This window comes from Ziziphus jujuba, chromosome 8, assembly GCF_031755915.1.
Source record: "Ziziphus jujuba cultivar Dongzao chromosome 8, ASM3175591v1".
NCBI lineage: Eukaryota > Viridiplantae > Streptophyta > Magnoliopsida > Rosales > Rhamnaceae > Ziziphus > Ziziphus jujuba.
This window is the reverse complement of record NC_083386.1, coordinates 22,696,924-22,720,956: the sequence shown is the minus strand read 5'-3', so window position 1 is coordinate 22,720,956 and position 24,033 is coordinate 22,696,924. Positions and strand designations below refer to the sequence as shown.

Genomic DNA, 24,033 nt, shown 5'->3' with positions numbered 1-24,033 from the left:
AAATAATGACAGTTTTCAATGAGTTCGAAAAAATAATCTGAACTTACCAGGTGAATTTATTAGCTGGTAACATACATATGAAGCCCATCGTCAGGAGCTGCTAAGCAAGGCAACGCTTCTAAAAAAGTAAAATGATTCCCATCTTCAGCTTACAAGAATGTGTCTCATTGGCAATGGTTGTTGCCTGGGTGGTTTTGCTATCTTTCTGCAAAGCCGATCCAGCATCAAACAGAGAAGCTGCGGCTCTACTCAAGTGGAAAGATAGCCTACCAAACCAATCAGTATTCAACTCTTGGGTCTCTCCGATACATACCAATAATCCTACTCCTCTAAGTCCATGTAGATGGTATGGAATAACCTGTAATAATGCAGGAAAAGTAAACCAAATAGACCTGCCAGGGAAAGGCATAAATGGAACCCTCGAAAACTTTGATTTCTCATCCTTTCCAAACCTTGTCCGTCTTGATCTTCAAAGAAACAATTTTGGAGGCAGTATACCATACAACATTGGCATGGTTTCCAAGCTCCAATTGCTTGACCTTTCAACAAATTCACTCGATGGCTCTCTGCCTCTTTCCCTTGCAAATCTCACTCTGCTCTCTAAGCTTGATGTTTCCCGTAACCAAATAACAGGAGTACTAGACAGCCGTTTATTCCCAGGTGAGTCGTCAACCCAACCCAAAATTGGTCTTCTAAGTCTCAAATATCTACTACTCCAAGATACTCAGCTTGGAGGCAAAATTCCTCAAGAAATAGGAAACTTGAAATTCTTAGTCACTCTGGTTCTAGACAAAAATCATTTCAATGGTCCTATCCCTCCTTCTTTTGGTAATTTGAGCCACTTGCAAATTCTTAATCTCGGCAATAATCAACTTTCCGGGAATATCCCATCAACATTAGCAACTCTGAGAAACTTGACCGATTTGCGTCTGCTTGCTAACAATTTATCAGGTATTGTCCCTAATGAACTGGGAAAATTTTCGTCTTTGACTGCTCTGCGTCTGGAAGACAACAACTTCACTGGACGTTTACCTCCACAAGTTTGTAGAGGTGGAAAGCTTGTCAACTTCACTGCAGAATCCAACATGTTCACCGGTCCAATCCCGATAAGCCTAAGATACTGCCCAACTCTGTATCGGCTTGGGCTTCAACAAAACCAACTAACAGGGCATATAGACGAAGACCTTGGTGTGTATCCCAACCTTACTTATATCCTTCTGAGCTTCAACAAATTGCGAGGTGAGCTCTCACCAAAGTGGGGTGAATGTCGAAGCTTAGCGCTACTGAGTATTGCAGGTAATATGATTAGTGGAAAAATCCCAAATGAAATTGTCCAGTTGGACCAACTAGAGAAGCTTGATCTCTCTTCAAATAAATTGTCCGGTGAGATACCGCCACAGATCGGAAATTTATCCAAGTTAGCCTTCCTTAGCCTCCAAGATAACCAGCTTTCAGGCAGAATACCTGAGAGGATTGGATCATTATCTAACTTGGAGTCCTTGGACCTCTCAACGAACATGTTAAGTGGGTCGATTCCATCTCAAATAACCAACTGCCACAAGCTACGAACTTTGAGTTTGAGCAAGAATAAGCTGAGTGGTACAATCCCGGATGAGATTGGTAATCTGTCCAATTCCTTACATGATTTGCTAGATTTGAGTTACAACTCGCTTAGTGGAGAAATACCAGAAGAGCTTGGGATGCTTTCAGGGCTGGAGAAATTGAATCTCTCCCACAACAATCTCACTGGCCCAATCCCTGATTTACTCCGCAGCATGGGAAGCTTAACGTACATCGACCTCTCAAACAACTTTTTGGAAGGTCCTCTTCCTGATTTGAAAGAATATCGGACATCTCCACCGCCAGAGGCATCAAGCAGCGGCATAAATTTATACGGGAATATAACAGCTATGAGGTCTTGCACGGAAACGAGGTCGGGTGAGAGATATACTAGAAAAGACAAACTACTAATCTTTGTCGTCATCTGTCCTTTATCCATTTTGATGTTGCTTTCTTTCATATGTATTGGGTTTTTGGCATTTCGAATGCGGAAGAAATATAAATCGATAAATTCACTTCCATTTTCTCTAAGGTATGTTAGGAGCAAAATTTCGTACGAAGACATATTGGAAGGGACACAGAATTTTGATGACTTGAATTGCATTGGTGAGGGAGGGTTTGGGAAGGTATACAGAGCGTATGTTCCAGGTCATGATCTATTAGCAGTAAAGAAGCTGAGTTATGAGTCAGAGATGGAGAATGCAAAACATGTTGAGAAGGAAGTAGCAATTTTGAAACAAATCAAGCATCCAAACATTGTGAAACTCTTTGCATTCTGCTCTAGAGAGATTCATAAATTTTTGGTATGTGAGTACATGGAAAGGGGAAGTTTGGCAAATATGCTAAAAAGTGAGTACACTGCAAAAGCGCTAGATTGGGGGAAGAGGATTCAAGTAGTAAAAGGAGTAGCCAATGCTTTATGTTATATGCACCATGATTTTGTGCCTCATATGATTCATCGAGACATAACTAGCAAAAACGTTTTGTTGGACTCGAAATTTGAAGCTCATGTCTCAGATTTTGGCACAGCAAGGATTCTCAACCCTGATTCCTCAAATCGTACTATAGTTGCTGGCACCTATGGGTACCTTGCACCAGGTAAGCTTCCAATGCTTATACTTAATTTGTATGTTTCTAATCTTGGGAGATGCATGTTTCATAAGTAGTGCATTTTATTTGCATTAAATTCAAATTAATTGAACATAATTAATATTCTAATTAAATAATCAATTTTCAGTTTAGTTTATGAATTGCTGTTGTAGGAAAATTCATAGAAAGCCAACAAAATATCATTTAACGTTCTCATAAAAGTTTACTCCCAAAATAAGTATTGAAAATTAATGTTGAAACACCATACATGCATATATACACAGTGCCTATACACAGACAGATACTGTACATGAAGCTTGATTAATTGTTTTCCTGTCCAGCAGATATACATTTAGTTTGCCTAGCTAGAAAAGATTCCATAGTTTGAATTAATTATTGCATACATATTAACCTATTTCATAATTTTATAAACTAATAATCAATTTAAGCTTACCGGTAGATCAATCTCAGTTTATATGTTCTAGCCTCTGTTTTGTCATAGTTAATACAGAAATATATATATATATATATATATATATTATAACTTAATTTAAGTGTATTATTCACTCACCGTCCCTCCACAATGTATTACACTTTAGAGTTCCTCATCTCTTTGTTTATTTCTTTGGGTGCAGAGCTTGCTTACACCATGGTAGTGACAGAAAAATGTGATGTGTATAGCTTTGGTGTTCTGGCTCTTGAAGTTCTAATGGGAAAGCACCCTGGGGAGCTCATTTTCAGTCTACACTATTCATCTTCTGTTGAAAGCATGCACCATAAAGATGTATTGGATCCTCGTCTCCCACCCCCTGCAACTCAAGACGTTGACGATAAATTAGACTTGATTATGAGGGTTGCTATCTCATGTTTGTCTCCCAATCCAGATGCTCGTCCTACCATGAGAACTGCCTCTGAGCTACTTGAAAAAGGAGGCACTTGATGGCTAGAAAAGTTCTAATTATACATCTCTTAGCATGTTATACATGCATGCATTAACTTGGTTTGGCTATGGAATGTTCATAAGCTTAAGGGTATTTTTTAAATAAGTTTTTTTTTTTTATCAAGTTTAGTTATTGATTTAGAAAATGCTTTGCTTATAGAGTTTTCTCATAGTAAATTATTTTAAACCATAACTTAAAAAAATGCTTTTGACTCTCATTAAATGCTCATTAATAAAATAATAAGGATAAAATTGACATTAAATTTTTTTTTTTTAAAACGCTCCTTGAGGCTTCCCAAATAGCTTTTTTTTGAGAAGCCTAAAATTTGAACTTTTTCAAAATGTGTAAAAAAGTTTTCCTTTTCTTTTTTTTTTCTTTTTTTTTTTCTTTTTTTTTCAATCAAGAAAGATTTATGAAATTGTAGCCAGATACCTATTATGTTTAACGCTTGAGCCATGTAATAGAGCTTTTTACTAAAAAACATAAGCTATACTAAACAGAAATACTCTGTAAATGGTTTCCCTTGCAATCTGATATACAAACAACTAGTCAAAGTATATAGTTCTACGTAACAAAAACTAATTACATGCCCTGTATGGTATATAATCTTCTATATCTAAGCAAAAAAATTATATAATCTTCTATGTTTAGTTGGCACATGCTCAGTAAAATATGTAGATGATTATTTTTTTTCATACAACTTTTAAATTGTAATCATTTAGTTTGTACACAACATGTATACGTACGTGATAACTTACTTTGCATATATATCTCAAAATTTAAAATCAAATAATATGTTGCTCCAAGGTAACATATATTTTAAACAATAATAATTTTTTGGAAATTATAATAGAAGACGTGGTCATTTAAAAAAAAAAAAAAAAAAAAACAATTATAGTAAGACTTAATAATTTCTATACAAATACCTTCAGTTGCAAGATACATCAGTGACTGAAGAGAATAAGAAGAGGGGGGGAAAAAAGAGCATCCTATTAAAAGGATACAGAATATTTATTTATCCGTTTAAATCCCTAAAGAACTATAAATTATTAATCAATGAGCTGCGGACGGCAATATAAGTCCTAGGTCAATGGGAGGAGGACTTCGCATTGTTTTGAGTTTTGAAATTGAAGGCTCAAAATTTATTTATTTATTTTTAATTGGGTTAAGAAAATTGATATTTCAATATGCCCAAAAATAAATGAGTTTACGGATCGGCCTAAAGTGAAGTCTGATGGGGATCAACATGGGCTTCCTCTAGCCCACGTAGCTCTAGCTGCAATGAAAGTAACAACGATGTTTAGTACATGAGTTAGCTGTCGAAAAATAATTAGCGTCTGAATTATATATAGGAAAATATAAAAAGGTCCGCTCTAAAATTAAGATGAGGAAAATTTTTTATCTTTTTTAGTTTCAATAATTTTATCCATATTTTATTCATCCTACTTAATAAATTATTCAATATATTTTTTTATCACTTATTCAAATAATTCCATGAAAAATGGACTTGCTTTGCAGCCACCATTATCGTTAGATTTTATCAAGAAATTTAATAATATAATTGGCATGATTAGTAATTCTAGCTTTGCTATAATTTTTGAGCAATGGTATTTATGATATTTTATATAATATATATATATATATATTTGGATATTCATTAAAAGATTTTTTGAATTAAAAATTAATAAGTTTTAAAATTTATGAATTTATTAATTGAATGTAGATATTTAGTGAACAATATTACCGTATTTCTTTAACTTCAATGATAATATTCATTTTAATTTGCAAATAATTAGAGGAAACCATGAAAAAGAATTAGGAAAATATTAAATAAAATAAAAAAAAAACTAGAAAAAACAATGTTAGTCCGAGGTTGAAAACGATGCATGAGTAAGGTGTGGACAAAATCAGATAAGACTATCTTATACTATAATAGAGGCCCATCCTAATGAGGACGAGGCAATTGTACTTGATTTTATTCATATTCTGCCTCCAATTACACACTTTGCTCCATGGTAAGGGCTCCTTTCTTAATAAGTCGAATCATATCTCACTTGATTTTGTTTACACTCTATTCTCAATTGCACGCGTCACTTCATAATAGAGGTCTCTTCCGTATGAGGGGCGTAGCATGTCATCTTTAATCTCATATTGACATGGTTTTTTTCTAAATTTTCTTCATTTTTTTTTTATTTCTTTTTCATATTTTTCATTAACCATTTACAAATAAAAATGAAAAATATTATTAAAAAAAAAAAAAACTCAGCAATATTACTCATTAAATGTCTACAATCAGCTAATATATTCATAAATTTTATAACTTACCCATTTTTAACTCAAAAAAAAAAAAAATCTTTTGATGAATATCCAATATATCTATGTATATGACAGGATCATCCACAAGACTCTACCCTTACATCCAAAGTGTTCTCACATAAAGAAGCCCTATTGAATTTTCTATTGAAAATCCAGTAAGATTCTCTTGTGAATTGGCTATAATTTAACAGTATAAATAAAATATCATAAAACATTTTTGAAGAATTTCTACAAAATGAATAAATAAAATAAAAGTCATATATATTATATTAATCCAATAAAGTAAATTAAAAGTACAAGTAAACAAAGATAAAATATTGAAGGTATCCGATATAATCCATACATCAGAATGAACGAAAAAAAGAATACATAAAATCATTAAAGTCAAAGGAAAGAACAACAGAAGCAGCAGAATAATATATGAACAACAGAGATGCTTAGATATCGTGTACATAACCTATCAGCTAAGGTATAGGAGAATAATTTAAAAATAAAACTATGAGATAAACTCAATGAGTATAATGAAATGATAATATGAAAATAATCATTTGTTATCAATTTTTTCTCTCAATAGGAGCTTGCATGCTATGGTTCAATTTGCTATAAGATCATAATAAACATACTAGGACAGACAGAAACCCCCCAAACCCAAGGGAACCTTGAAGAGAAAGAAATGGGTATATAACTCCCATTATATGCTAGGATCATTCCCAAAAATATTCTAGTACCTAATGTTTCTATAATCCTGTGAGCTTTAGAATCCTTGAGAAGTATATGCTATTTATTTATTTATTTCTTCTTTTCGTCAAGAAAAGTAGCTAATTTGTAGCTTTAAGATTATTCCTTGCAGATTTTGAAGCTGTATATGCTCATGGAGCATAGTTCTGATTTGCCTTTTGTGGCTGTTTTTTATTTTTCTTTTTTATTATTATCATTATTTTTTCTTTTGGGTAATATTTGCCTCCTGTGGCTTGAGGTGTTCATCAAAAACAGGTGAGGAAATGTAGTTTGAAAATATGCTTCATCAGCGTCTAATATGAGTGAAGGAAACATTCCTGGACTTGGATACAGGATAACATAAAAGTAAAAGGTTGTTGCGAACCCATCTTCTTCACTTTATACTTAGAGAGCAGCCAAATGTGGCTAGTAAAATGCAGCATATATGCTATGCCAAAAAGCTTGCAAAAATTCTAACACAAGGATACGGTCTTAGTGCCTAGATTGTGGTTGCATATAATACATCTTCACATTTAGGACAATAGATTTTGACAGTGATTGACTTTGGGATTATTGAAAATAAAGCTTTATAGACATTGTTGGGTCTTCTTTTTATTGGTTTAAGCTTTTGGGATAGATAATGATTTAATATATTATTAAAGCCTTGGTTATCAAAGAGGTTTTGTTTGAGTAAATTGAATTGTTATTTGCATTATTTCATGTGTAAGGTTCACTTTTTTTCCCCTTAATGGTCTAAAATACATCATTATTGGGCCCGTTTCCTAGTCATAGTTCTTGTATTATATCATTGTTGGGCCTACTTCCTAATCATAGTTATTGTATTTCTCAAAGTAGTAAAAGATAGGATTTTTTTGAAAAATAGCCACCCCATATATCGATATTTGAAAAATAAATTTTTTTTTTTTAATCTAACAAACTATGGACAGAAATATCTTTGGCTAAATTGAAAATTATGAAATAGTTTTTCTCTTACCCTTTTCTTTTTCCTCCTTTCTCAAATAATCTGTTCACCTAAAAGAAAAAAACGTTCTCACTAGTGAGCTTGTTCTCCTTGGCATCTCATCTACTTTCACTTTCTTTTTCTTGTATTTTTTTACTTTTGAAGCTAAACTCAAGTATAAATGTTCTCCTTTTTCTTATTAGATGAAACATTTAGATGTGAAATTGTCTAACAACTCTCTTATTCTTGTATTTTTTCACTTTTATATTTTGAAAAGTTTCTTAATATGGAATATGTATTAACTTAGTTTATGAGCTGTTATATTCGAGTATTAAATTAATTTATGAGCTGTTATATTCAAGTTTAAAGATATTTAGGTGACGTATGGAATGAAAATGGAAAAAAAATTGTGCAAAACTTAAAAATCGTGAAAACCAATAAAACGGAGGAAAATTGGCAAAAAAGATGAACTTCCACCATTTTCCGCCAATTTATTAGTATTGACACAGGAAGGAAGAATAATTTTCCAAAAATTGGTTCTTCTATGACATCGATGAATGGGAGGACAATTTTGGTTGAAGTGGCAACGGTGATGGTGTGTTTCGAAAGGGAAAGGGAAAGCCCTAGTTGTGTTCGAAAGCCCTAGCAATGTTGCAAAAGGGAAAGAGAAAGGGAAAGTAGAGAAAAAAAAAAAAACAAAACAAAACAAAAACAAGAAAAGAAAAAAAGCTGCGTTTTTGGTAGAGAAAAAAGATTAAAAAAAAATCACTTTCTTCTTCAGCGAACTAACATGGGGAGGGAGACTAATTTTTTAGAAATTGGTTCTTCTACGATGCCCACAAATGGAAGGACAATTTTGGTCAAAGTGGCAATGACAATGGTGTGTTTCGAAAGGGAAAGGGAAAGAGAAAGACCCAACTGTGTTTCAAAAGGGAAAGGGAAAGGGAAAGTAGTGCAAAAATCAAAAAACAATAAAAGAAAAGAAGCTATGTTTTGATAGAGAAAAAAGACAAAAAAAAGAAAAAAAAAAAGGTAATAAATGATATTTTGGTCTGGATGTGTTAAAAGTTGACTAAATATTTTTTAAAAAAAAATTTTGCTATTTTTCAAGTTTTGATTTTTAAAGTAGTTATTTTTCAAAAAAACCCCGGCTCATCATTGTTTGGCATGCTTTCTAGTCATAGTTCCCGTTGGAAGATAGAGAAATATAAAGCGTATCTCACCATTGTACTCCTGCATCAGATCCACCATATTGTTCTGTTCATAGACAGAGCCTGTGAGCATTATAAAATTTAGTTTGGCCTTTTCTAACAATTCATTCAATGAAAGAAAATATGTTTTTACATTTTTCATTTAAAATGTTGTCTTAAACAATCACCCCCTGAGCCTCACAAAGTGTTTCATCATAACCATCCACCTAGTTTCCACTGTAATTCCTCTGCTATGATCCATGACCAAAAATAATGAAATATCAAAGAATCCCCTGGTCTACATCTTGCACATGCCAAAAAAAGTGCCATGCTAATATTGTGTTTTGTTGGAAATGGATCAGTTTCTTCATCTGCATAGCAACTGGCAAATAAGAGGGTAGGATCAGAATTTATCTGAAAGCATAGTTTAAGAGCATCGTTTTTTGGAATTTTTAGTAAACAATGCCATTGACAAGGGAAGAGAACAATGTGACAAATTGGGAATTTGAATTGCATTCCCTTTATCTTGAAATTGAGTATATAATATTGTAAATTGGAAAATAATTCTAAAACAGACCCAAAAATTTAAAAATAAAGATACAATTTGCAAAATAAAAAAATTGTCTCAATGCAAAGCACTAGTCACATAAGAATGGAGGACTCAGGGAAGGTGAAGAAGAAGAAGAAGAAGAAGAAAAAGAAGTAAGAAGAAAGCCAAACAAGTTTGACTTTGTATATTTTCATGCAAATACAGTGTGGAAAGCATATTTTCATGCAATAGACAAAGCCATTTTGTATATTTTCATGCAAATACAGTGTGGAAGTATTTAAATTCAGCTAATTCTAGGCCTGGCAACATGTCGTGTTGAACCGTGCTTGTGTCATATTGTGTCGTGTTCGTGTTAATTTTTTTTTACCCTAACATGACCCGTTAAGTTTTCGTATTGAGATATATAAACCTGAATCCATTTATTAATTTTTCGTATAACCCGTCATTTAACCCGTTAACCCATTAAGCATAAAGGTCATATTTTGATTAGATACCAAAATGATAAAATAAACCGCCTTTTTCTTTCTATAAGAAAAAGATAAAATAAATGAACATGTTTGTTGATAAACTAAATATCTCCGAAAAAAATTAAAAAAAAGGCAAAGAAAAGAAAAGAAAAGAAAAAAGCATTCACACACTAAAATTCCACATGCATTAATAATTATCAATTAAAAATATTATAAATCAAACTCATAGTAAACATTAATCATAGCTAAAGAACATGTGTTTTGTCTATTTAAAATATTCAAAAATTACAAACCAAATCAACATTCAAAATCCAACATAACTATTAGAAAATATTAAATATAGAACAAAACATCATTGTTTAAATTTTTATAAAGTTGTATCTTTCCACCACTACCATGCAATAAGGCATGAAGCTCATAATTCCCTAAAGAAGAAAAAAAAATTAAAGAATATAAAAAGTATTCTACAAAGAAATAACTAAATAATTATACACATAAATATGTATACAAACATATATATATATATATATATATATATATTTCTACCTTGCAAACATCAGTGCAAACACTACTTCAGCTTTGTTCAGACTTAGATTCTCCAATATTCAAATTGACCACATCTTTTATTAGTTCTTCAAAGGAAGAATCTTCTACATCTTGAACTAGACAAATAGCAAAAACAAAAAGAAGTTGTAGTACATCCAATGGTGTATAATAATAAAACATATTAAAATATAAATATATCATTATTTTACCTTCTTTTTCAAAAAGCCAATCTCAAGTACACAACAAAGCTTGCACATTTTCAGGCATTAATGAAGTACGATATTGATCCAACACTCTACCACCAATACTAAATGTAGATTCGAAGGCAACTGTTGAAATTGGCATGGCTAATACATCACGAGCCAAATGAGAATGTATTGGATAACGAAATTGCTCCACTTTCAACCAACTAAGAACATCTAAATTTTGCTTTCTGTCTAGCCTTTCTTCATCAAAATATCTATCAAGTTTAGTTTTTTTACTTGAAGAAGCACCATCCTTGTAAGAAATATCAAAATCCTGCATAATACAATATACTATAATTAATACTTTTAATGAATGTAAAAAATAAATAAATAAATAACTTTTATTTTTACATATAATAAATAAAATAAAATTAAAATTTACCTGAAAAATATAAGGTTTTCACTATCCATCTGCTTAGAAGTTTCATTCATTGTGATACTTGTATTGAGAACATGAGATAAACTATTCATATACACCTTAAATAGAGACATTATTGTGTAATGGACATGCTAAAACTTATAAGGATTCTTACCATGAAGCTTTGTATAAGCCCAATCGACAAAATGAATTTTGTACCGGGGATCTAAGATAATGGCAATTGCAAGAATCAAACTATACTCTGATCAATATTTTTCAAACTTCAAGTTCATACAAGTTCCCATCTTTCTCAAAAAACTATCACTTCCTTTCATGGCTAATTTGATGTTGTGCTTTATTATGAACACTTTAGGGAAAAATAAATTTGATGTGGGATATTTTGTTTCGGAAAATAAACAAGTAACTTCATAAAAATGTCCCAAAAACTTAGAAATCTTTTCTATTTTATCCGACTCTTCTGAAGATGGACAACAATTGAAATTTGAATTAGACAATCCTAAATTGATTAATGCACGATGATAGAAAATAGCACTCTCAAGCATGACATGGGTGGAGTTCCATCGAGTTGGCACATCTTGTCTCAAGCCTTTCTTAGCACCTACTATTCCTACTTGTGCAATACAATCATAAAATTTATACTTCCTACTGGAAGAAGCTTTAATATATTTGATGTATTTTCTAATTTTTGAAACTGAATCATCAATCTCCTTTAGTCCATCTTGGACTATCAAATTTAAAATATGAGCACAACAACGAACATGAAAGAATTGACCACTCATTAAAAGTATACCTCTAAAGTTTAACTGATTTTTTAAAATATCAACAAAGTAATCATTAATAGAAGCATTGATCAATGTGATAGAAAATATTTTCTTCTCAATTCCCCAGTCAGTTAACAGTAAACTAATTTTATCAGATAGTGAAATATTATTGTGTGGTGGGGGCATATAACAAAAATTTAAAATATTTTTTTGCAATTTCCATTTTTGATCAATAAAGTGGACTATAAGAGTAAGATAACTATCAGTTGATACAGAGGTTCATACATCTTATATCAAACTTATCCTACCTTGAACTGAATCTAACAAATTATGAAGCTTTTGTTTTTAGTTTTAAACATCATCAACATGCATGCCTTAACTATGTTCCTACAAGGCAACTTGAAGTCAGCAAAAATATATGAAAAGATAGCTCTCATGCCTTCATATTCAACAAAGTTAAAAGGCAAATCATGTTTGATAATTGCCTCCATGATCAAATTGCAAAAAGTTTCATAATCAAAATTTGGAGATTTCATCAAAACATGCCGTTGAGAATTAGATAATAGCATTTGTTTAACATCACCATCTCATTTTTTAGGACAAATTGGAATATGATGCAACATATTTCCTGTTCCATGAGAACTAGCACATAAATATATTATTCCACATTACTTACACTTAGTACATTTGTTTTTATCCTCATCAAGTGGTAATAACTTAAATAAATTCCAAACAGGTGATCTCAATTTTCATTTTGCACCTTTACCTAAATTTAAGCCCTTGGTTTCCTTTTTTTTATCAGTTTTCCCAATGCTCTGTGTATTGTCTGTGATAGTACTTACTTTAGTTGGAGCATCGATAGTCACTATAAATTAATGTTAGCACATGATGTTGATTCAAAAAATATATTATTATTATTATTTAACTTTTATTATTATTATTTTTTTTTTACGTATGAAAGTATGATAAAAAATTCGGAAATCAATGAAAAAATAGATTCAGCCATGGTCATTGATCATTTATCTTATATACCACTCTTATAATATGTGTTTATATATTTAACTCATATAGGACTAATAATTTGAAAAAACAAATACTATAGACTTATAAAAATATAAATTTCCACTGGGTGCGATTGTTCTTTTCTGTGTGGTTATCATTATATATTTTTATATATACATGTAAGTGAATTGGCTGTCACTTATGTGAGAAAATAATTTAAGTGAATTGGCTGTCACTTATGTGAGAAAATAATTTTGCAATAAAATATTAGTCTCAAATTCATATATAATCTATCTTCTAGCCAATTGCCTTTTCTGAAAAAAAAAAAAAAAGTATATAATTTGATTGGATTTTGAAATCTGGAGCTTCATCTGGGTCCACGAGACTTTCTCCCAAAAAAAAAAAAAAAAAAGGTCTATGGAAAAAAGAAAAGTCTATGGAAAAAAAACAAAAAAAGAATAAATGAATAAAAAAATTAGCCTCTAACCGTGAATAGCTGAAGGAAGGTTTCAATCAGAACCGTAATGATTAACTAAAAGAATAAACCAATTAAGAATATAACTAAAACTTTTTGGACATAAAGAGAATATTTATTTGTAATTTTTCAATGATTCTCCTCGTAATTTTAATGTAATATGATAAAATTTAATACTAAATCAAGATTGAAGAATTGAAAAATAAAAATAGTATCTTACTTTGTTCTCGTTAAACAGTTATTTTTAAAATCTACAAATTTTAAAATTTCAATAATGCTAAAATAACTTTCCAAATACGATGAATCTTATTGAATTTTTTTTTATTATAAAATTGTACTATAAGAGAATAGTAACATAATTAGGGCATAGGCTAAAGAGGCAGCAAATATTTTATTATCTTAGTTTTAGGATAAAATTATTATATTATATAAAATTACAAAAATATCCCATATAAATGGTTCCACGCATTAACACTCATTTTCTTAACGTATTTTATTGGATGGTACTAATACGGACACAATCCAATATCATGGATCCAAATTCATAAATTATTATATAAGTTTATATCGTATTAATAGATCATGTGATATTTTACCAGACCTAGCTAATCCACATTGAATTTACTATTATAACAAATCAACCTTATTTTTCGTTAGCTTTCTTTTATAATATATATATATATATATATATTTAGTTTTGGTCTTATCTTTTATATACATTTAATTTTGTGTAAGTCTATATTCTAAAATTTCACAATGTCAACACCATGAAATTTATATTTAAAAAATTGAGTCAACTACTCAACTTTTTGAAGCTGTAAACGTAATTTAACTTTTCAGTATCAAAAAGTTAAGACTCTAATTTTTACTTAAAATCATTAAAGATTCTACCAAAAAAAAAAAAAAAGTTAAATCATTAAAGACTGTCACATATTGGCCTATTTGAAGCATAATATTTATCATGCGCGCACTGTTTTTCTCTTTGGTTTATTATTGGGGAAAATGGTACATTATAAAATGACTAATGTTTAGCCAAAAAAAAGGAAAAAAAAAAAAAGGGACAAATGAGTTAATCTTTTAATATTAAATTTCTTGGTTAATTTTAATATTAATTTATTTATAGTAATATAGTATTTAATATGTTAGGACTCAGCAGCATCAAACAGATAAATAGAAAGGGAATGATTTTAAATTAATTAAAAAAAAATCTGTGAAAACCGTATTGGCGGAGAACGCAAACATTTCTGGAAAGTTTGCTAGGCAAACAAACTTCGTAAGTTTCAATTTACACATAAAATTCATGATAGTACAAGCCTATACATGTCAAAGTTTAATATTTTCAAATTAAAAAAAAAAAATCTAATATTTAAAACTCAAAACTTTTATTTTTATTATTATTTTTTAAATTTACACAAATTCTTAATACAAATTATACAATGCATAACTTATATTTCATGGGTATTTTTATTTTTATTATGTAAATTTGTATTAATTCAAATTAACACAATCCCCTTTTATGTGTAAAAGAATCTATTTCATATGAATTTTCTTCCCGATTTATAATAAATTAAACAATTTTGTTACGCTCGATTGGGTTTGAAAACAAAAACGAAATTTCATGGAGCAAGCAACGAAGTGTCTCGGTGAATTCTTATTGTAGCTAATGCATAGAACTCTAGAGCCCTAAGCTGTCTACTTACTGCAACCACTTGGCAATTAACACGTGTCTTTTATAATTAAAAGCCTGATGTCATGTTTTTGCCAATTTATTACGAAAAGACCCCCTTTTTTTTTTCTGGGCTCTGAGTAAATTTGGAGGCCAGGCTAGGTGTATTAATGTAAATATCCGAATGCACCCCTGACATGTTGCTTTAGTTTTAAATGCGACTGAGGCAAAATTTTGTAATAAAGTTAGAAAACAATGTCTTAACTTGGAATAGCTCTATGAGGTTTAGGAATGTCAATGCTGTGGGACGGAATCAATTTTTAAAATTTCATTTTTATTTTTATGGGGAATTTTTCATTTTGTTTCTGCGATTTTATCTGTTTTTTTAGAAGTGGAGCGGGAGTGATGATTTTTCAATCGGAACAGGACGGGACGGAACGATTTTTTTGTTTTTTATTTTAATATTTGATATATTTTTTTTTGAAAAATTTATATAAATTTTTTTATAAATAAAATATAAATAAAATAATTAAAATATAATAAAATATATCTAAATGATGTCGATAATAAATATCAATAATAAAAATATATTTAAAAATAATTAAATATTTATTATAAAATATTTATAATTTTATTAAATATAAATATTTTTATAATTTCATTGAATATTTTTATTTTTAATCATAAAATTATTTAATCACAATTAAAAAAATAATAATAAATATTTTTATTTATATAAAAAAATAATAAAATAAAATTATAAAAAATAATAAATAAATATATATATATATCGGGCCGGGACTTTTATTCTCCATCGCCGATTCGATTTTTAAACTTATGCTCGAGCCAGTCCCGCAATCCCAATTTTTGATAAAAAACCGACCCGTTAAAAGGCGGTGCACGGGAATCGGGTTGCTCGGCGAAAATTGCCATCCCTGCAGTGAGGCTAGAACGAATGACAAAGAGAGAGAAAACATTGATTGTATTTCACAGTTGCCACTAATGGGTTGATTTCCAGCACAACTCGTGAAATTCACGGCTGAGCTGGCAGCACTGGAAAACTGCCACATGGAACTAATAGGACCCACGTACTACCACGTGGACAGTTTCACAAATGGTGCCAACCCAAACCGTGAACTGATAGTTGCGTCATTTCTAGCTCTTGTTGAAAGAACCGTTTGGTTTTCCATTCTCTGCTTATTGTTTTTTTTTTTTTTTTTTTTTTTTTTTTAAATTAACTTCAACCACAAGCAAAACGAAAATGGAGAAAATGGGTAAGACAGGCATAGAAGAGCACCTTCAAAAGGGTTCCAAAGTGGAGATTTTCAGCCAAGAAGATGGTTTCCAGAACTCTTGGTTCCCAGCTGTAATTCTCCGACCACCGTATTCTCATACCTCTCAGGAGAAGAAGAAGAAGAAGAAGAGGAAGAGGAGCTCCGCCTCCGATTCCAAAGCTTTCGTCCAGTACGAGAACTTTCTCACTGTCCGCACCCATAAATTACTCACTGGGTACGTCGACGTTTCTTCAATCAGGCCATTGCCACCACCTGAAGCACCTCAACAGGTGATTGAGCTCAATGACGTTGTGGATGCTCTACACCGTGACGTTTGGTGGACCGGAGTGGTCATCAATGTCGTTGGTAACAAATACTATGTGAAGTTCAAATTCCCACCTGATATTTTGGAGTTAGATCGCTCTCAGCTTCGGCTTCACTTGGATTGGGTAAAGGGTGTCTGGAGTCGTCCTGAAAAGCAGGTAAAAAGGTTTATATTATTATTTGAAAATAATATTTTTGTGGGTTTTGGTTTGTATTCCAGGATTTTCCAGAGGTTTTTAAGCTTTTTTTTCAAGGATTTTTTTTTTTTCTTTTTTGGATTTTTTGTGATGAAGCTCTGTGTCTCGTTTTGGGTTTTTCTTCAGCTAAAAAAAATTGAGTATTAGAGAAATAGATAAATGGAGCTTGAGTCGAAGACTCTCATTTTCGTTTAAAAAAAAAAAAAAAAAAACATTCTGACTAAATTTTTCAATTTGAATTTGTGCCATATATATGTACATATATATATATATATATATATATTTTTTTTTTTTGGGTACTCTTCTTGGGTTCAGTTTCATGCTCAAATGTATGTGACAGGGCATTTGAGGGAAATTTTGTTTTACTGGGAGTTTTGAAGTATTCGTTGTCATTTTCTAAGTTTATTAAAAACCGAGAGAAATGTTTAATTGTCGTTGTGAATGTTTATAATATGGCTGGTCTGTCATTTCGAACTTTCACTACTTGTGGATTTTTTACATACAGATTCTGTGAAAAGTGAAGGGGCTTATGGGTTCCTTGGGAAGCTGCAATTTGCTTGCTGCCTTAAAGGCACTGTTTTCTTTTTCATATTCCCGCAGGAAGATGGGAAAGTGAACATGTAGAATCAATATGGCCCCCAAAATAAAAGATACTTAGCCGTAGAATCAATAATTTTGTATCACTTTTTCAAGAATTTTATTTCTTTATTTATTTCTTCTTATTATTTTTCTTCATTTCATCAATATCTTTGTTAAACATGAATCTGCATATTCACATGTTTACATATATGCAACTCTGAAACACTTTTAAATACTACGTTTTCTTCTTGTTCTCCTATGTTTTTTTATTGAATACAAAATAACTTCTTTTTTTCAATAATGCTGTAAAGGAAACAACAACAGGATCATCACTTTTCAGCCCAGGCGAAGCAATCGAAGTGAATCTTGATAATGAACTTCCTTGCATTGTTTGGTCACCTGCAATTTTTCTTGGAGAAGTATGTCCGAGCTATTTCTTGGTGCAGACTAAAAACTCCAAAATTGGGGAAGATGGTCTTCATAAAATAACTGTAGAACTCCATCAAATCCGACCTCATCCTCCACAAGTGGAAGTGAAATTTGGTTTATTTGAAAAGGTGGATGCATTTGATGGTTTGTGTTGGTGGGTTGGAGTGATTGCCAAAGTTCTTATTGATGGACGATATACTGTCACTTCTATGCGTGCAAAGGAGGTGAAGGAATACGACGGGTCAGAATTGAGGCCACACTTGGAATGGGTTGATGGACGATGGGATACAAAACCAATGGTACATTTTTTTTTGTTTTGTTAGATTGTTTGAGGGGGTTTTGTTGGGTTTGCAGTTTTCTATGAGTTTGGATAGTGACATGTTGGAATGGCTCCTTGTTCTCTTTTTATATTTGTAAGTTGATAATGTGGGGTTTTGTATTCTTATTTTTGTAACTTCTTATGATGCCATCCACATAGGATTTTTATGTTGTGGACTTGGAGATGTAGAAACATGTGGCACTCGTTAATTTTATCATTTAGGAAAAATGACCTAATTGATGATCCTACTAGAGATGTATGTTCATCCATGAATAAATTTTACTGATGCGTGAAAAACCCCTAAATCTAAATTAATTTAGCTATATGATAATTCTGGTTGAGCACAAGTTATTGGAGTTGAATTATTTATAGTGGATTTAAATTTCAACAAATTTGGTGCATAACATCTTTGTTACCATACGTAAAAATATCAGTTTATAATCAACAAAGTCAATTCCGTTTTTGCCTTTTTTTGGTAATGTCAGTGAGATGTGCTTAACTCAGAAATCCTTGTAATCTACGTCAGTTTTAAGTTGCTAGAGTCAATAATATACATTCAAACAAGTTAGGGTAGCTTATATAGTGTCTTTTTGCCTCAGAATGTGACAAATGGTCCAGATTGTATACCACAGTACCCACATGCATGTAACAGCACCAAAGACTTCCTGCTAGCAACACGAAATGAAAGTTCAGGTGCTAGAATGGAAAACGCTGGAGAAGAAACATCTTGTTCCACCAACAAAGGAGACAGTCACAAGGAGCAGGTGAGCCCTTGTACTAACGAGTTAGCTTACTTAAAAACCTCACGAGAAAGGAAAGTGAATTGGCATTTGATGATATTGCTAAAATTGAATCCCTTAGAGAGGTTAACACTGGATTCAGACAACTTAATTCAGCTGAATTTGATGAAGATGGGCCAAACAGAGATGATTAAGTAATTAACTAAAACAATCTGTTGGTAATCAACCTTCTAATAATTAGTCTTTTTGGTAAACCTACTGAATCATAATTTGATTTCATGAGTCTCATGCTTGGTGTTTTAGCGATTCGATTGAAATTTTTTCATACTTTGATAGCAAAGTTCACTATTTTCTCTTATTCTCTTGTTTATTCAATAACCACTTTTACTAAAGCTGAAGAGTCTTCTTTGCTTCCTAATTAGGTACATCTAAAGCTTGTATGAGTTCTGTAGAATCATTTGAATGATTGAGTGAGACTTAGTGATGTTGTAACTGTACAACAGAGAAACCCTAATATGACATAAAATTAAAGGCAAGAGAGCTTTTGGAAAAGAGGTTTGGGATGAAGTGTTCAGTCCTAAGAATCTGTTGATTACCTGATGTCATGCCAATACATATTATTGTAGCATTTGGTCACTTTTGAAGCAGCAATGTCCGTTTTGGATCTGCTGTCATCGATATGAGATTATGTATCTACCTATATCTTTTCCACATAAGTTATATATCTTTCAGGCACAGATTACAAGCTAAACTTTGAAGTGCTGTACGAACTTGTTGGAAGGACTAACATAATGCATATCCAAGTCGTCTAGGAAAGATTTATTATTTGCACTGAGATTCATTTTTTTGGGAGAGTCAAATTTTTGTTTTCTTTTTCATGCTTATAATCTCCAACTAAGTTATTAATTCTATGATCTCCAAATAAGTTATTAATTCTACCTTTTGCCTAAATATATATGCTGAGGCATGCTATGATCCGTTTATGTTTATCTTGTTACTCTGAATATTAGTAATTATAATGTCTGTCCATTACTCATGTTTGAGATTAAAGTACAGAATAATGGTGGAGTGAGTAATGCAATACAAGGGAAGGGAGAAGAAGATAAATTACCTATCGCAAGTGGGCAAGCTGCAGCAGTAGGTAGGTAATAAGCTAAGTAACCAATTATTGTTGGCCGGTAATTTGTTTTTGCATTACCACTTTGTGTCAACATTTGTAGGTGAGGAACAGAATGGTGTAGGAGTTATTACTGTAGATTGCACTACTGATAAAGTCGAATTACCTATGACTGCATTGATCGAAGTTTCTGGTATGGGGGGCTCACTGCTATTGTGATAAGTTGAAACACTTACGGGAAACTAATCTCTGTCAATTTTGTAGGTGATCAACTAAACGGAGCTGCAGGTGTTGAAGATTGTGGAACTGATAAATCTGAATTGACTGTGGCAGTTCGAGGTATGGAGAGCTCACTGCTGTATAATAAATTAAAAAAATAAATAAAAAATAAAGAATAAAAAATTAGGAAAACTAATTTTTGTCCATTTTGTAAGCAAGCAACCTTATGGAGCTGGAGGTGTTGTAGATATTGATAAATCTTATGATGCTTTGAGGTCTGTCTTAATTTTGTAGGCTCTGAAGATGTATTGAGAGATGTTAAAGCTCTAGTCTCTACAACGGATTGCTCGACAGAAGATGTTATGCTGGTGGATATGGATGGAATATCTAGCAACAGTATTTCTGATAATCAACCTCTATTGGTGCCTATCAATGAAGTGCCCATCAATGAAATTCATCCTATAGAAAATGCTGATGACTCAGGTAAGCTATTATAAATTTCCCAATTGAGATGATTCTTGTTGCCATAATATATTTGATTGGTTTTTGCAATTATTCTTGAAAACTTGACCAATTCAATTGCCAAGTTAATGGAATAGGTCCCACAGGTTACATTGAGCAAAACAGTGGTCTATCTTTGCCATTTGTGAAAACGTTTTCTATTTGGCAACGAATTGAATCAATGGAAGTATTTAGAAAATTGCCCCAGAATCCCCATTTTCAGCCTTTAGTGAAGTCTAAAGAGTTATATCGGGAAGGATTAGCTATTGGCTATATGTTAGCCTTTGTTTCTATGGTTGAGATGATTGCAAATTTGGAAATAGATACTCCAGGGGAATTCTTCAATGATGCTACTGAAACACTTGCTGAAATGGAAAAGATGGGATTCAATGTTGAGGCATTACGAGGTCGCCTGAGTGATCTGCAGCTAGTTCAGGTTAAGTTGAGACAACTTGAAGATGAATCAGAAGGGATCAAAAATAAGATCATTGAGTCCACTCATGACAAGACCCAAACTAACGAAGAAGTTGACGAGCTTCTCCAGGAGATGAAGAAGTTGGAAGAAGAGAAGGCAAGGCTAATTACTAAGACTGTGGCCATTAACACTGATCTAGATATGTTGCAATCAGAAGATGCTGTTATTATTGAAGAGATACTAAGAGTGAAGCAAAAGTTCCTTGTTCTCCGTCAAGTTTGAGTATTGCATATTTAGTTTTGTATTTTTGAGGCATCTTGGTGACAGGTGGTGACAGGCCATGGAGTCTAGTAAGGAATTTAAGCTGGTTTTGTGAATCTGTATAAAGCTATATACCCTGTGACAGGCCATGGAGTCTAGTAAGGAATTTAAGCTGGTTTGTGAATCTGTATAAAGCTATATACCCTGGGACAGGCCATGGAGTCTAGTAAGGAATTTAAGCTGGTTTTGTGAATCTGTATAAAGCTAGATACTCTGGTTGATACTTACATTCCGTAAATGTAATCAATTTGGTTTTATGGTGCCACTTTAATATTTAATCTATTCTTATTACTTCTTTTTCTGATACTGCTCTACTTTCTGCTTTTCCTCTCTTTGCGACTGAGAGTGGAAAAACAAGTGAAAATAAAAGTTGACAAAAGAAAAGCGTATGCAATCCTTGCAATTCTAGGTTATGTAGCTTTTCAGTGTTTCCATATGCAGGGAAAAACATCTTTGCTGTGAAAGTTGTGTGGTTTACCAGCAGTGGTTCTACATAGCAATTCTGTTCGTTGGGCAGCCAAACCACAAATTACACTCAAAAATTGAAATTTACCATGTGAGGAAATCTAAGCTTTAATCTTTTAGTTCTGGATTAAAAGATTGCATGCTAAGGTTGAATTTGCTGCAAGAACAGAAATAGACATACGAGGACATATCAGTCAGCTAAACCCCTAAATCCCAAGGGAACCTTGAAGGGAAAGAAATGGATATATAACGCCGGTTAAATGCTTGGATGATTCGAAAAAATATTCTACTACCAAATGTTTCTACAATCCAAATCAACTTTATTTTTGTTTAAATTTTAATAGTAATTTATAATATCAATATATATACATACACACACATATATATATATATATAGTTTTGGTCTTATCTATTTTTTCATATATAATTTATTTATTTATTTTTGTGTAAGTTTATATCTAAAAATTTCATAATGTCAACCCAATGAATATTTGTTTTAAAAAATTGGACTTGATATTACATATATATATATATATATATAGTTTTGGTCTTATCTATACTTTCATAGATAATTTATTTGTTTTTGTATAAGTTTATATCTAAAAATTTCATAATGTCAACCCAATGAATATTTGTTTTAAAAAATTGGAGTCCAACTTTTTGATGCTGTAAAGTTAATTATTAAAAGTGTCCCACGTAGTAGCCCATTTCAGGCATAATATTTATCATCATGTTAAACGTAAAACATAAAACTCACGTGAAGCACAAACTTATACATGTTAAAGCCTGGTATTCTCTAAAAACTCAAAAATTTTATTTAAAAAAAAAAATCTACACAAATTCTTAATACAATACATCACATATATTTGATGGATATGTTTGTTTTATAAATATGTAGGCACAAATTGTGGGGTAATTAAAATTTAACATAATTCCCACTATAGTGTGAACATTTAAAATTTCCATGCTTTGAAAATTGCATTATGCTTTATTCAAATTGACCATATGAAGAAATCAAAGCTTCAATCCTAGTTCTGGATTAAGAGAATGTATGTTATGGTTGAACTAGTTGCAAGGATAGAATAGACATATCAGGAAAGATCAGTCAGCTAGAAACCACCAAAACCCAAGGGAACCTTGAAGAGTAGAATGGGCATACAACTCCTATTATATGCTAGGACCATTCAAAAAACATATTCCAGTACCAAATGTTTCTACAATCCAAATTAACTGTTATTTTTATTTAAATTTTAATAGTAATTTATAATATCAATATATATATATATATTTTATAGTTCTGGTCTTATATATTTTTCAATATATGAATTATTTATATTTGTATAAATTTATATCTAAACATTTCATAAATGTCAACCCAGTGAGCTTATTTTAAAAAATTGGAGTGAACTTTTTGATGCTATAATCATTGAAAGTGTCCCACATAGTGGCCCATTCAAAAAATCTTTTGGCCCGACAAGGATGAGGAGGACAAGCTTTTGTGGATGGGGAGCCTCTCGGTCATCTTCAAAGTTAAACATGTTTATAGGAACCTCATTGATGGGAGTCTGGAAAGATCGAAGTGGTGGAAGGCTCTGTGGAAGAGCAATCTCCATGAGAGAGTTAAATTCTTTATGTGGAAGCTGGCTTCTGGAGGATTACCACCTAAAGCTGAGATGACCAAAAGGAACGGGGATATTGTAGATCCCCACTGTCCCCACGGCTGTGAATTTTTAGAAGATGGTGTCCACCTCTTCTTCAAATGTTCAGTAGCAAGAGCTTTGTGGCTAGCTTCACCGTGGACAATCAGATGGGACAACTATCAGCTTCACAGCCTGCAGACATATCTGGATTGGATTATTAACCCGGAGGGAAAGCTGCCAATTCATGAAGATGATAAGGAAATGCTCTTCATGTACGCGGCTCTAATTCTTGAGACTATCTGGAGGATACGAAACAAGTTGATTTTTTAAGGAACGATGAGCTGTTTAGAGGAGGAAAGCGAAGGGGTTTATCGCAGATATGTGGAGTTTAAAAGTTCTTTGCTGCTTACACAGATGCAGGTTTATTCCTCTTCCAAGTCTCCAATGTCATGGACCCCTCCTCTGGAAGGAACTGTGAAATTTAATACAGATGCCTGTATGGGCAAAGGGAATTCTTGCCTTGGATTGGTGGCAAGAGACCATTCCGGAAATGTTCTTAAAGTCCAAGCAGTTAAGGTGAACATCAACTCCTCTGAGGCTGCAGAAGCAGCGGCAATTCTTCATGCAG

At 32.0% G+C, this 24,033-nt stretch overlaps 3 protein-coding genes across 5 annotated transcripts in view; all 3 read left to right on the top strand.

The window, feature by feature from the left end:
- Positions 1–24,033, top strand: part of LOC107414083 (DUF724 domain-containing protein 3) — an 85,338-nt gene that overhangs the window by 40,921 nt on the left and 20,384 nt on the right. The gene's annotated exons all lie outside the window — the stretch shown is intronic.
- Positions 4–3,923, top strand: LOC107414127 (MDIS1-interacting receptor like kinase 2). Its single transcript, XM_016022220.4, has 2 exons — positions 4–2,658; positions 3,285–3,923. Exons 1-2 carry the CDS (start codon positions 132–134, stop codon positions 3,587–3,589), a joined length of 2,832 nt encoding a protein of 943 aa, XP_015877706.3. The 5' UTR covers positions 4–131; the 3' UTR covers positions 3,590–3,923.
- LOC107414095 (DUF724 domain-containing protein 7) lies at positions 16,090–21,604 on the top strand. Of its 3 annotated transcripts, XM_025072050.3 has the most exons (8): positions 16,091–16,621; positions 17,551–17,967; positions 18,587–18,751; positions 19,784–19,868; positions 19,948–20,037; positions 20,109–20,183; positions 20,358–20,546; positions 20,663–21,604. In XM_025072050.3, exons 1-8 carry the CDS (start codon positions 16,127–16,129, stop codon positions 21,259–21,261), a joined length of 2,115 nt encoding a protein of 704 aa, XP_024927818.3. In that variant the 5' UTR covers positions 16,091–16,126; the 3' UTR covers positions 21,262–21,604. The 3 variants fall into 3 exon arrangements, with proteins under 3 accessions (XP_048325536.2, XP_060675995.1, XP_024927818.3); XM_048469579.2 differs by lacking the exon at positions 18,587–18,751 and having other exon boundaries at positions 16,090–16,621; XM_060820012.1 differs by lacking the exon at positions 19,948–20,037 and having other exon boundaries at positions 16,090–16,621.

Coding starts and splice junctions, on each gene's coding strand:
- LOC107414127 (XM_016022220.4), top strand. CDS start 132: ATGATTCCCATCTTCAGCTTACAAGAATGTGTCTCATTGGCAATGGTT. Junction 2,659..3,284: donor CTATGGGTACCTTGCACCAG/GTAAGCTTCCAA, acceptor CTTTGGGTGCAG/AGCTTGCTTACACCATGGTA.
- LOC107414095 (XM_025072050.3), top strand. CDS start 16,127: ATGGAGAAAATGGGTAAGACAGGCATAGAAGAGCACCTTCAAAAGGGT. Junction 20,184..20,357: donor ATTGACTGTGGCAGTTCGAG/GTATGGAGAGCT, acceptor TTAATTTTGTAG/GCTCTGAAGATGTATTGAGA. Junction 20,547..20,662: donor AGAAAATGCTGATGACTCAG/GTAAGCTATTAT, acceptor TTAATGGAATAG/GTCCCACAGGTTACATTGAG.